General features: G+C 39.5%; 1 protein-coding gene across 1 annotated transcript in view; it reads right to left on the reverse strand.

The window, feature by feature from the left end:
- TULP4 (TUB like protein 4) overlaps nucleotides 1-12,653 on the reverse strand; it is a 131,159-nt gene extending 118,506 nt beyond the window's left edge. Inside the window, exon 1 of the mRNA XM_049800399.1 lies at nucleotides 12,385-12,653. Coding sequence (XP_049656356.1) covers nucleotides 12,385-12,636 — 252 coding nt within the window. The 5' untranslated portion in view covers nucleotides 12,637-12,653. The remainder of the gene's footprint in view (nucleotides 1-12,384) is intronic.
- Between the last annotated feature and the right edge of the window lie 1,167 nt (nucleotides 12,654-13,820).

The following is a 13,820-nucleotide window of genomic DNA, read 5'->3' on the forward strand; positions in this document are numbered from 1 at the left end:
GTTTCACTACCCTCACAGTGGAGAACTTCCTTACATCTAATCTAGATCTACCCTCTTCTAGTTTAAAACCATTACTCCTTGTCCTACTGCTACAGGACCTGCTAAAAATGTTGTCCCCATCTTTCTTACAAGCCCACATTAAGTACTGCAAGGATGCAACAAGGTCTCCTCAGAGCCTTCTCTTCTCCAGGCTGAACAACCCCAACTCTCTCAGCCTGTCCTCACTGGAGAGGTGCTCCAGACCTCTGATCATCTTTGTGGCCCTCCTCTGGACCCACTCCAACAGGTCCATGTCTTTCCTAAGACATATATATATTCACGTAAAATACAAGTTCTTTATATGATGTTTTCTAGTAATATGAACAAGCAGAAGTCCTTCAAGTTTTACAAGCAAGTTTTGATTATTGTCACAATTATGCATCAAAGCTGCAGAAAGAGCAAATAAAATAAAAATGAGGCATGTATGAAAATATTATATATGTACAGAAACAAAATTACATGCAATTGCCTCAAATGGTAATTTAGGCTCATCTGTTTTCAGAGAAGGCATCTCCCTCTCCCATCTCAGGCGTAAGGTGGCTCATTTTAGTCGCCAGCAGCAACTCAGGACCTTCCGGATGGAGAAGCAACCTACACCTATAATTACTGACACCTGTTGCCAGTCATTAAACACAATCATCTCCCTGGCTAGTGTAATCACAACCACATCTCACTTCTTCACTCTGAGGGAACCGTACAGGAAGCTGGCTGAGCAAGGAAATTTTAACATATACCCAGTGACCACAAAGACTAGAACCATTACCACAATTAACCCAATGAAACTCCAGATCCAGGTAGGGCCTTTGATAATACATAATAACATTGTGTCAAAGCCTAATTTGAATCTGTTTAATCAACAGAATGACTTTATGGCAGCCATAAGACATAATAACAAGGTATAATTGGCTGCATAAGTAGTACATATTAAAACGGCAATGTTCTAATCTAATTTGTTAACCTCCCTGCTGGATTTATTTCTTCTGGAGAAAGTACTTAAAGCAGGACAAATTTTATCCTTAACAACTATTCTTGATTTGAAACACTGCTTCAAAAGACTTCTGATTTCCTTCAAACAAGAACAACATATATATATATTCCAATATATATTTCTCAATAAACAAGTGTTGGCTTACATTTTTGTAACTTCCATAGGTATCACTAATATTCAAGAGAGCTTATGACACACAGACTTCTCTCACAAGTGGAGTTCAGTGTCTTGGTTCCCTAATTAGTAAAAGGACTACTAAATCTGAAGAAGCCATTAAGGGTATTATTCAGGAAACGGTAAGAATGCTGGAAATGCAATGAAATATAAATAAAACAAGTAGATGACTGATGGCATTCCATGGGAAAACAGCAATTCCTACTCTAACATCTGTAATCAATGCAGTATCTTGTGGGCAATAGTAGAATTGCTAAAATGACATAAGCGAGAAAGCATTTATCTTCTGCACCGATAAACATAACTTAAGCTAATGGCTCATTTTGTACACTGAAACAATCTGTGCCTCTAACTGTAACATCAAATATTCTTCCATGTCATGCACTTTATTCAATATTGGTCCCATTTAGGTCATGAATATATGCCTAACTCAAGCTATTACCAGAACAAGAAGTGACAGGTACTCTCAAACTGCAGCCTTTCTAAGCCATTTAGTCCTCCGTGTACTTTTAAGACACCTTATTTCAAGGAACCCCATTTTGAGCACCCATTCCTTACAATAAATACAACTCCCTCCACAGCAACTCTATTAATTAACCAGGCATTTAACATTATCACTTCTGCGTAGCAGCAGCAAACACAGCTTCATCATATGCTCCCACAATACTTCTGAACTGAGGAGCAAAGTATTTGAGTATTACCAGGCTCAAGAAATACCTCACAGGACTGAATTAGAATTCAGGGAAGGGAAAGAATATGGAATAGAATCCCTTTTCCTTAAGATAACTCTGATGTAAAGGCCTGGGTGTATCCCTTTTAAACTAAGCTCTCTAGTATGCAATCAACACTCCTTTTACCAACAGCAGAGCATCAGAAAGCGGTCTCATTGTATCATCCAAACAGCTTTTTGGGATATCTTCACCTGTGCACCCTTTAAAGATAAATAAGGTCATTCCTCAAGAAAGGTCCTCATTAGGGTAGCTAGAAATTACAAACATTACTTTTAGTATTTTGTAACTGAATAATCAAGCCTATTTGAGTCTCCTTCCTACCTTTTTTTTTCTTCCCACTAACACAATTCACTGTTGTATCTCTACCTGAAGAATGACACCAATTCATTCCTTTTGGTGGAATCAGATTTTCTGTGAAACTCAACATCCTCTAGCTCTTTTCAGGTTAAAGGCTTTAGAGCTATCTCTTCCTTGGGTTGAAGAGCCCTCTGTCTGTCTTTTTTCCATCTTACTCAGAATGATGGATTTCTCCTTCAACAGGTTAAAACACTCAGTCTTTCTCAACTCCTCCAACACCTCTTTCAGGTCCTTGTGCTTGGCCCCCTCTCCAGGACACTACTCAGAACATTAACTTTGGGAAGTAACCATACTGCCGATAATCGGCCTTCAGTTGTGTCTTCTGCTGCTGACCGTTATCCTCTCTGGAAACTACATCTGTGGAACTGACTGCTGCCTTCTGCTGACTGTCAGTGAACGCTAGATCCCTCACACGCTTGCTCAGCTTCACAAAAGCCAGTGTCACTCTCAGCTTGGACAACATTTCTGAGACTGGCTCTACTCCAGCTACACCTGTCTCTCCTGCACATATGCAGGTCTACTTACACACCTATCCTAGGTAGTGATGATCTGTTGCTGCAGGTTTCTTCACAGTTCTGCCTTGCCTTTCCTTGATGAAACAGTTACCATTTTCTCATTTTACATTCAAACGAGCCAGCTCAGTAATTAGGGCACTGCTACCTTGTGATACAACTTCCTCCAGAAGTCAGATCTTTCACCGTCTACATTTAGCATTTTTTTTATTACTTTGCTTTAAGTAGAGCTGCAGATTTCTACAGCTTAGAACAGACTTATGCTCTGCAGCTTCTTCTAAAACTTCTTTCCAAGGGCATGGCTTGTTCCATCTAAACAGTTTCTGCTCCTCTTCAGCTTAGTGACAATTTTCATTCCCAAATTCTGCTTCTCTTGTGGTTACCCTCACATCCAACAGCTTTGACTTTCTTATGCATTTTAATTATCTCTGCTTATAATTCCTCATGAGGATTTTGACTATGCTCTCCAACTGCTTGACTACTTGGAATATCATCTGGATTCATCCTCAGGAAAAATGCTCTCTGCCTCTTCTAGCACATCAGCTGTTATCTCATTTTAGCCAAACTTGAATGGCTTCTCTCCACACTTCTGCATATTTAGCGCTTCCTGCCTGCCTTCATGAGTTGTGTTTTTTGATGTTGCTCCACCAGTTCAGATGCAAAGGATTTCACCTAGAGTTACAAACAGATTTCACAGAATCACAGAACAGTTGGGGTTGGAAGGAACCTCTGGAAGGTCCAAGCTCCCTGCTCAAGCAGGGACACAGAGTTGGTTGCCCCGGACTGTGTTCAGATGACTTTTGAATATTTCTAAGGATAGAGGCTCCACAATGACTCTGGGCAAAATGAGCCCGTTGCCCTCACAGTGAAAAAGTGTTTTCTGATATTCACAGGGAGCCTCCTGCAGTTTAGTTTGTGCCCATTGCCTCTGTCACTGGGCACTACTGAAGAGCCTGGCCCCATCTTCTTTGCACCCTCCCTTCAGGTATTTATATAAATTAATAAGATCCTCCTGAGCCTTCTCTTCAGGCTGAACAACCCCAGCTCTCTCAGCCCTTCCTCATGTGAGGTGCTCCAGTCCCTTCATCATCCTTGTGGCCCTTTGATTAACTCCCTCCAATATGCCCATGTCTCTCTTGTACCGGGGAGCCCCCCCAGAACAGGACCCAGTCCTCCCAGTGTGGCCTCAGCAGTGCTGTGCAGAGAAGCATCACCTCGCTCAACCTGCTGGCAATACTTCTCCTAATGCAGCTGAGGACACCATTTGCATTCTTTGCCGCAAGGGCCCATTGCTTGCTCACGTTCAACCTGGCGTCCAACAGGACCCCCAGGTCCTTTTTTGCAAAGATGCTTTCCAGCTGGGTGGCCCCCCAGCGTATATTGGTGCATGGGGTTCTTCCTCCCCAGGTGCAGGACTTTGCACTTCTTGTTGAACTTCATGAGGTTGCTGTCAGCCCATTTCTCCAGCCTGTCAAGGTCCCTCTGGATGGCAGCACGACCCTCTGGCTTATCAGCCACTCCTGTCAGTTTGGTGTCATCAGCAAACCTGCTGAGGGTAAACTCTGCCCCATCATCCAGGTCATTAATGAAGATGTCAAACAGGACTGGACCCAGTATTGATCCCTGGGGTACACCACTAGTCACCGGCCTCCAACTAGACTTTGTGCCACTGATCACCACCCTCCGCGCCCAGCCGTTCAGGCACTTTCCAATCCACCTCACCGTCTGCTTATGCAGCCTGTACATCAACAGCTTGTCTATGAGAATCTTACGAGATAGTGTTGTCTGTTGTCTGCAGAGAACAACCAAAATTACCAAAGCAGGCTCCTCCAACGCACATCTTCCACCAACACGAGAACCCTGCTGTTAATCACGGCAAGGAGTGTGAACTCCTTCCTGCCAGAGTGTCCCTTTTGAATAGCAGAATAAATCCACTGTACTTGGCAGTTTCATTACATTCTGATCAGGCTAAACAAAGATGTATTTTCTTCATTAGTAAAGTCAGCTATGTACATTTCATTTTCTTAAAATGCAAAAAATTGATGAGTATGTAAGGATACTATTTTCCAATGTACTAATTTGTTAAATAATTCCAGAACCAGAACATCACAATCCTATTTTGAAAACTTAAAACCAGCACTTCTTTTTGAAAATTCACAAAAAACTCCCCAATTCAACTTCATGTTCATTTCTTCCTGTAACATTTTTCTTATTTCTCTTTAAAGAAGCTCCTAATGCAAGGAGAATACTGAGAACTCCCTCAGAAGTTCACACATGTTCATAAAAGATTGTTATCAGAGCAGAAATGCTGGTTGCCCAAGGACAAGTGCCTATAAAATTTCTTTTGTCTGCCCTACTACATTCTAGCTATACTTGACAAGCAATTACTTGGTGTTCTATGTTCAATTATATTGTGAAATGTTTATGGTTTGTAATGGATATCTTATCTGTTCAGACTATCTGTAATTTGATGAATTCCTCTGGGAACTGTTTAAACCAAGGCAGTATCCTTAATGATTATTATGGCTCAGAAATGCTATCATAAAACCTGATTTCTTGACAATTCAGATGCTCAGTATGTATGTGTGCATATACAAGGCCTTCAGAATTACATATTGAGTTGTGACCCTCCTTATTCAGAAGGTGCTCACATTCCAAGCTTAGCTATCGTCTGTTAGTAGTAATCTCACCTATTCACTGCATCTATAGTTCCTTATTATTAAACTTTTGTTAAAGAAAATGCATTTATTTCCCTTGAACACCCAAGTTATCATGCTGAACAATTGCTCCTATCCAAAACAATAGGGTATCTTCGCCCTAATTCAAAAGGCAAGAAAGGTTCCTTGGGCATATCATTATCTTGAAATATGCATGTTGTTATCTTTCAACAATTTAACATGAATAAAAGCTTAGGGTTCATTTCTGATAGAAGTGAGCTTGATTCCACTTCAAAATTTTTCGAGTAGAATTATCTAACAACAAAACTGTAGCTATGTGTTATAGCACAGTAAAACATAAAACCGCACTGATGACCCGCTTACAAATATAATTAGTTCTGTTTAAAAGCTGACAATACTGTTCTCATGTCATATATTCCTTTTTTACCCAGCCTTGAGGGATGACTTTCTAGATGCTTATTGAAACAAAACAGAAAAACTGTAATTTAAAGTTTTCTTGAGCAGATGACCTATCCTTAGCAGGAAACACACTGTGTACACACAACCTACAAAAGCAACTTCCCAGAAGCACATCAATGCAGCATTACCAACTCTGATTATTCAACAACACTTGTAGCAATACTGGATGGTTTGCTTCAAAGCCACGTGACTGTGTAAGACAAATATAATCCTGTACCTTAGTAAGAGGAGAGTGCACTGAGCAGCCAACCCCCTCGAACCTGGAGAGCTCGCAGAGAGGCTGGGATTCTGAGGCAACTGAGAAAGACGGACAGTCAGACAGAAAGGGCCAAATATTTGTGGAACGAGAAGCTAAGTGTGGCTGGAAAAAACCAATATCACAAAGAAAAGATAAAAGACACACTGAAAGTGGTCACACTTCTTGGGAGTGAACAAACTTTACAGAATGTGTACCAGCACAGTTTAGGCCATACCTTGGGGTTTGCAAACTGATATAGGGCACAGAAATGCGAAGCAGCAGGACTGCTATTTGTCACTTAAGGAACCATTTATTTTCTTTGCTAATTCTCTTAAGAGAGGGCTATGAAAGACACTTCTTGCATGTCACAGAGCATATTTAAGCTTCCTCAAAGTTTGAAAGACTGTTAGTCTTTTTCTTACCAAAGAGGTTTAAAATGTATTTTGGCTCTTTTAATACTGTTTTAAGAAATTAAAGCACTCCAGCACCCAGAGCAAGTGCAGAGCAGACAATTCCAGAAGATATAAAGTGCCTGCATGAAATCCCAATGTGTTTGTCCCTTCTGAAAGTAAGTAGTCAGAAAAGCCTGGCAATACCAGTCACAATACAAATTTAACTGCACCAGCCCAGTCAGGCACAGGACCTATTCTCCTACAAGTCACTGCCCACAGAAGCACTAATTCTGCCTCTCTCTGCAGCACTATTTTTCTGTAGCCGTAATAGCTTAAGGACAGAGTAAGGGCATAGTTTGTAGACAGATTTAGCACTGTATCAGCTAGCAGGGCTATAAAAACTAGGTGAGCTTTCAGAAATACAAGTCCTTCTTCAGAACCTTGTATGCCCAAAAGCTTGCCTGTCTTATCCAATTATACTGGCTTCCTTTAACAAAAAGATTTCTGCCGACAAACCTTGTCCTGTCTTCTGCGTGCAATGACAGAAAATCAAGAGAGAAGATCTGCAGTACCACTGCAGTTTACATCAGTGTATGTCTTGTACCACTGAGGCTTCTACAGCCAAAAGACATTATTATGGTATCGCTCTACCTCAAAATTTCTTAAAGTATTCACCAGTAACAACAGTTTCAGTCGTGTCTGAAGGCAACAATTGATATGAGGTACCCATGCTGTCAAGACTCACATGCTGACTTGTTTTTTCTGTCCAGGAATTCTGTCCAGGAATCATTTAAGGTACAAATGCCACTTACAATTAAAGAAGACAAAGCTTTTTAAAACAAAACAAAACAAATCAACAGTTTTCCTGTATTTTTTTCTATATCCTTGCCAGTGACACTACAAACCAAGAAACACTACTTAAAAGGTTTATTTGTTTGGTTTTTTAAATTTATTTCCTATACAAGCAACAGACTTCTGGAAAGAATCTGCTCTGCCAGAATTGCTCAGAACTTTCACATACAAGCCCAAAAAGGTGGACAGAATAAAGAAAAGCTTTCCTTTTAAAATAGGAAAAACAATTTGTAGCCTCCTTCCACTCCAAAGCAAAACCAAGAACTGTGCAGAGACTTCCATAACAAATGTAGTATGAAAAGCAACATTTATTGAATGTTTTTAAAGGACAGCATTCCTTTGAAAAGCTCTCACTAAAAATAATTAATTTGACAGTCCAACTGAGATATGTTTACAACCCTATCTACTTCTAAATCCTGTGCTAAACAAAACAGGGTGGTTTTTGCAGCTGTAGTCATGCACTTAAGACACTAAAATAATGTCAAATGTAAATAAATGAGCAATTTACTTTATGTTTACAGTTAAAAGCGTTATACATACTCAATAACATATTCAGCATGTTACTTTGTTCCCTGCATCTGAATTTGCATATTCTTGCACTACTTTTTTAATGCTTCAGTCCAGCAATTAGCATACTGCATCTTAATAAATATATCAAAGATGTCTTTTTAGTTAGCTCAGTGAAGAGAAAATACACACCTGCAAAACATTTTTTTAAACACTAATAATGTAAGAAACAGTAAGTGCCACAGAAAGTGTTATTATCTTAATACACTAGACACAACAGAACCCATTAAAAGAAATACCTACAGCAGCACCATCCAACCAATTTGATTTGCAGACATCCTATAATCTTTCACTGGAAGGGAAGATCCCTGAAAGGCTAATCAAAGCCCACTGGGGTTAAGTTTGGGCTTTTTTTCTAATTATCTTTCACAGATCCCCTTGAAAATCTCTCCCCAGAAACCTCGGGATGGACCAGAAGCTGAAAGTCAGTGTCTCCATGGTATTATAAAAAAAATATTCAGCCTGGCATGCTTCAGAGCCTACTAGTCACACTGGGTAAACCCCTGACCTTGCTGAAGTGACCAGATATTTTTCATTTAATCCTTAACTTATCACAGAAATAATAAGAGTCATAAAAGGAATGTACTCAATTACTTTTCTAACACTGTTTCCCAGTGCAGCTAAGGAAAGTCAAGTTAGGTCAAAATCAAAGACTTCTAAATTTCACTCTCTAATTTCTGCACAGCACTGCATTTACAAATGCAGGGGAGGGGAAGGTATTCTAGGCCACCACATCTCTGTTCCCTGGCTGCTAATTCACACGCTGCGGTACAATGGCACATCTTCCTGCCTTCTAACCTTTCTGCCAGACTTAAGAAAGAAACCCACCGAATGCCAGCTTCCATCAGTTTGTTCTCCCAGACCAAGGGAAATGATCCAAAGCCAAACTGAATCACACGCCTCTGCAGTCATTCACATCTCCTCCATCCACTACGTACCCTCAGAGACACCTGCCATCCCATGGTCAGAGATGCAACGTGTTCCTACGACATGAAATACGTCATAGCTGCGCAACTGCTGCACAACTGCTGCACAATGCACATTTCCCCTTCCTTCTGCATCAAAATTGCTTCTGCCTTTGATATGTGCCCATTTAAATTTTCATTTTTAGAATGCTGAGCCTTACGTAAATGAGATTCAGAACTGTAAATGCAATGCCAATGTTAAAAAAAAGATCTATCACAAAATGTAGTATTTTTACCTCTTGCCACAGAATAAAAAGAATATGCTTATTTTAATCCCTGTAGTTCTCCTTAGAAACTACAAAAAAATGAGGTGGTTAACTAAAATAATATGGCAGCCACTTCCTAGTTGCAAACTCTAAAAACCAACTTTGAAGCAACTGTAAAAACACAAGCATGGCTTACACTACAAAGCATTTAATTCTCAATTATTGTTCAATGTGATGAGTCATGCAACTCCACCACTGCGATATGCATGTCAGTAAGTAATTCAGTCCTGGGGATTCTTCATTCTTATTTGTTCAGATATGCTACAGGCATGCTATTACAGTCAAAAAAGAACCTGTGTACCAAAAGAAGGTTTCAGTGAATCTCTTCAGCAATCATAAAAAGATTGCAAAAATACATCACTAGCATCCACCTTGATGACCCTATTAAAAATAGTCTCACGTTCTTGTCAAAAGCACAGTGCTGCTGTATTACCTTTTCCAGATTTTCACCCTAAAACTGAAATACAAAGTACGGCTCTGCCTGCAGCATATTGCTAATTATAACCCAAATGGAAAGGATCTAGCTTCTGTATTTTCACTATTCCGCTCTGTTCATTACAGCATACTGTATAATTGTTACAGCAAACTTTAAAATTGAATGCATAGTAATATTAAAGCAGCAACATCTGTCAGAAAAAGTCAACTTGTCACCCTAGCTTTATCCCAGAGAAAAATATGTAGAGGTATAAATCACCATTTCTGGGAAAAAGGCAATACAACACACTCCTAGAACTGGTCAGTAAAACACACAGGCTCTTAGAAGTTTTAAGTCAATCGCAGCCCTTTGGGCACATTCTCAACAACAAACATAGCTTTAATCAGACACATATACCAGAATATGCTTGCAAAATTAGCATTTTCCATTGTGTAATGTGGTACACAGAAGAGACAAGGTTGTCGTTGGCTGCTTGCTTTTTCAAATGAGAATAGGAAAACAAAGCATTCACTACTTCTTGTGCAAATATTAGCAATAAGCAGTGCTGTTCAAAATTTTCTTTGTTTTAAAGAATCTTTCAACAGACAGATTTAGAAGGAAAGGTGTTTTCTAAAGAAAAAAATCTTGTCTGTTCAACTATATACCTTTAACAACTAACAAATCCTGTATTAGTTTCATTCCTACCAAAATCAGTAGGATTCTCCTATAAAAGGATTACATTCAGTAAGCCTGGTGAAGAGTGTTGTATTACACATCATCTTGCAAGTATGAACTTTCATCTACACTGATGCTCAAAAAAATATGCCAGCAGGAAAATCTGACAGCCGCCACAGACTTATCACAGAAAGCTAGCTGCACTAAAGCCACTTTTCTTCTTCCTTCATTACAACCACACCACACCGGTTTCGTAGTGCCATACAGAAAAATTAATTGGCAGTCTCTATTCTGGTCATTCACACATTTTCTGCTATCAGGAAGACTATTTACAGAAACACAACTCTATTAATGACAAGCTTGACCCAGCACATTTTGAGCTCCCAAATTAAAAAAATAAAAAATAAAAATTCAAACAGAACATTTTCCTTTTGTTTGAAAGTCTCTCTCATGCCAATCACTGTTTGGTGAAAGGATGTGCAAACACCACAGCTCAATCCACATGGCAACGATGCAGTGACCCAGAAAGAGAATCTAATGGCCAACTGAGTAAACAAAACTAGCCAAAACCAAAGGGCAGCATGCACATCAGCATCTTCTCCACTTAACTGACACATACTTAAACCTAGTCTTGTATTTCCACGTTCTGCAACAAGACTTCACGTTCCCATATAGAGCACTTCCTCCATTGTTTCCAAGACACATATGATGCAAAAGGAGAAAAATAGGTGCCCGGGTTCACAGAAAAGTTAGAGAAGAAAATATGGAGAAATTAAAAGTGATCATTGTATCACACATTTCAAAAATAAAATGCAATTGGCAACTGAAAATTATACTGACAACTAGAGAGGATTCAAAACAAAATGCTGGATTTAAACATCATTCCTCCCTTTGAGAAAAGGTGGCTACAATTTTTTTGAATGAACCCAATACAAATATAAACATGAATCTGTCTCTTGTCTATAAATATAAAAGTCTACATAATTTACAATACACCCATGCACCTTCATATAGACAAAGCATGTGGATGCAATTATTTAAGACTGAATATTTATCCTCTGCTCCCTTTTTTCCTTGAAAAGAGGATTGTTTTCAGTGTTAACACAAGAACCAAAACCACCCACCTCTAAATCTTTGGCGCAGCTTATGTCAAAAGGGCAACATACATTGGAGTCCAATGAGTAAGTAGCACAAAAGACAAGAAAAACCACATTGTATCTTTGGTTTTAATTTCAGTACATACAAGTCATTCCACCCACTAACCTAAAAGCAAAGCTTTTATTTGGACAGATTCTTTTCAAAGAGCACATCCAAACACAGCCTAACTAAAAGCAGAAACAAACTAAGTCCTTACACCTGTCCAACTCTGTATGCTGCTAGGCATTGTCTGCACTTCCCATGAAGAATTACACCAAGAGAGATAAGACCCAGGAAGATGATAAAGCACAGCTGAAATATCAGCTTTTACCAACAGATGTATCCCTTTCAGAAAAACAAATGGAAAAGGTTTTATATCACTGTAGTCAGGACAATGCCTTGCACTCTGAAATTACAGCATTTTACTGCAGGGCATCTTAACACTTTTCCTGAGAAGTCCCACTTGCCCCTCTTTCTAACAAAACTGAGAGTTTTTCTAAAGATGACAGCTATCCCACCATTCCAGTTTGCAGCTTCCGAAAAACTGGCAGACTTCAACTGAGCTCCTCTCCCACTCCCCTGCCTTTCCATTAGTCTTCCAAGCCAGACTTTAATACTGTGTAAAAGCAGTCAACGATCACAACTTTTAACTCCCTTAACACACACTTATTGAATTTGCCTGTAAACTGGGAGGCACTGGGGAATGAGGGAGAAAATAGGCCAAACAAAACCAGACCTTTCCAGAAAACCTCCCCCCCCATCAGCTTCATGCGCTTGAATTTACTAGAAAGAACTCCAATAGATCCCAATCACATTTGGATTAGTCTTGAGCCTCCTTCACACCGCCCTGTCAAATTTCAAGCAGAAATACTACCAAAAAAAAAAAAAAAAAAAAGGTTACTATTGTTTCCTTTAAAGTGTAACACACATTTTGCTTACCTCACTGTTGTGGCCCCTCAAATTGAAGTTGATTCTCTGAGGGGTGTTCCGGTCCCTCCTGCAATGGCTGGAAGTAAAAGTGACGCCTACAACTCCTCTGCCATTGCCTGTTGCCAACCAGCCTTCCTCATAGTACCGCCTCCTGCACACCGGTTTCTCCTTCTCACTTTTGGGGACTCTGCCTTTCCAGGAGAGGCAGAGGATGTTGGAATCGCTGCAAAGAACAGGCCCATGTTCCACTGCTGCATACATGCTTTTTAAATATTTTATTTTTTGACATAAGAAAGTAATATGTCTAGTGCACAAAATTTAAATCAATTTTTTTTTTTTTTTTTTATTGATAAGACTGACCTGGGATAGATCATTGAAAGGGAGGAGGATGGGGTCAGTGTTTATAAATATCCACCAAATGCATAGTGAAAAATTCCTCTATAAAAGATGATGGCAGTTGGCTAAGAAAAAGTAACACTTAAAAAAAAAATTCAGGTTCATTTTTGTTTTGAGTCTGTAGAGTGAGGGTGCACTTATCCTTTGGAGAGACAGCTACTTCATAAGAGGCGCTCAAGAAATGGTTAAGTCATCTTTTTGCTCAACTTGATATAATCTTTATACAGCCTGAGATTCCAGTTTAGCGTAATGCAATTCCAGAGACAAAGAGTTGCAAATGTGTAGGTTTCAAGTAACTTAAGGCTTTTAAGATTTCCTCCAGTCAGATTTTCTTCAAAAGTTCAGTTGCAGAAATTTAAACACACGCACATACATATATATGTATATATATGACATTCATCTTTTCCAAGCTGCCCTCTGGCATATCTTTTCCATCTGATGTATTTCTGCTGCTAAAGCTGAAAGAGATTGCATAAAGGGAAAAAAAGGCACACAAACCGTGCGAAACAACAGACCCGAACTTGTGCAGGCACTGGTGTGCCAGGCCAGTTGGAAAATCCCTCTTGGTACTGAACCGCTCGTTGGACTCAAAAGTTTTTGCAATCCAAAGCCAATCCAATTTTCATTGCAGCACTTTTTTTCCACCAGAGACCCAACACAGCCTGAACTGTTTATCACGCTATCTTGCCTGCTTTCCCACTTTTTGCTGCCACACACGAATGAAAAAGAAACCCCCTCTTCATTTATAGCAGAATCAAAAATGCTCTAAAGCTTTTAGCTTTCAAAGCAGATAATTTTGCCTCAGGTGAACCATGAAGTTCTCTCTCCTCTGAAACAGGCTAAAATGTCAAGCTGTTTTTCCTTTACTTTTCCCTTTTTTCTGCTACAAGGAATCACAGACTTTTCATCCTACCGTAAAAAACAAATGCCAGAATTAAAGCACATCAAGTAAGCACTCTTTCAAAATCTTCTAAAATTCAAGGAAGGAAGAAATATAATCATCTAAAAAAGAAAGAGAAGCAGCATTAAAAATCTGACTTCCTGGGTTC

Source organism: Accipiter gentilis, chromosome 5 (assembly GCF_929443795.1).
Source record: "Accipiter gentilis chromosome 5, bAccGen1.1, whole genome shotgun sequence".
Taxonomy (NCBI): domain Eukaryota; kingdom Metazoa; phylum Chordata; class Aves; order Accipitriformes; family Accipitridae; genus Astur; species Astur gentilis.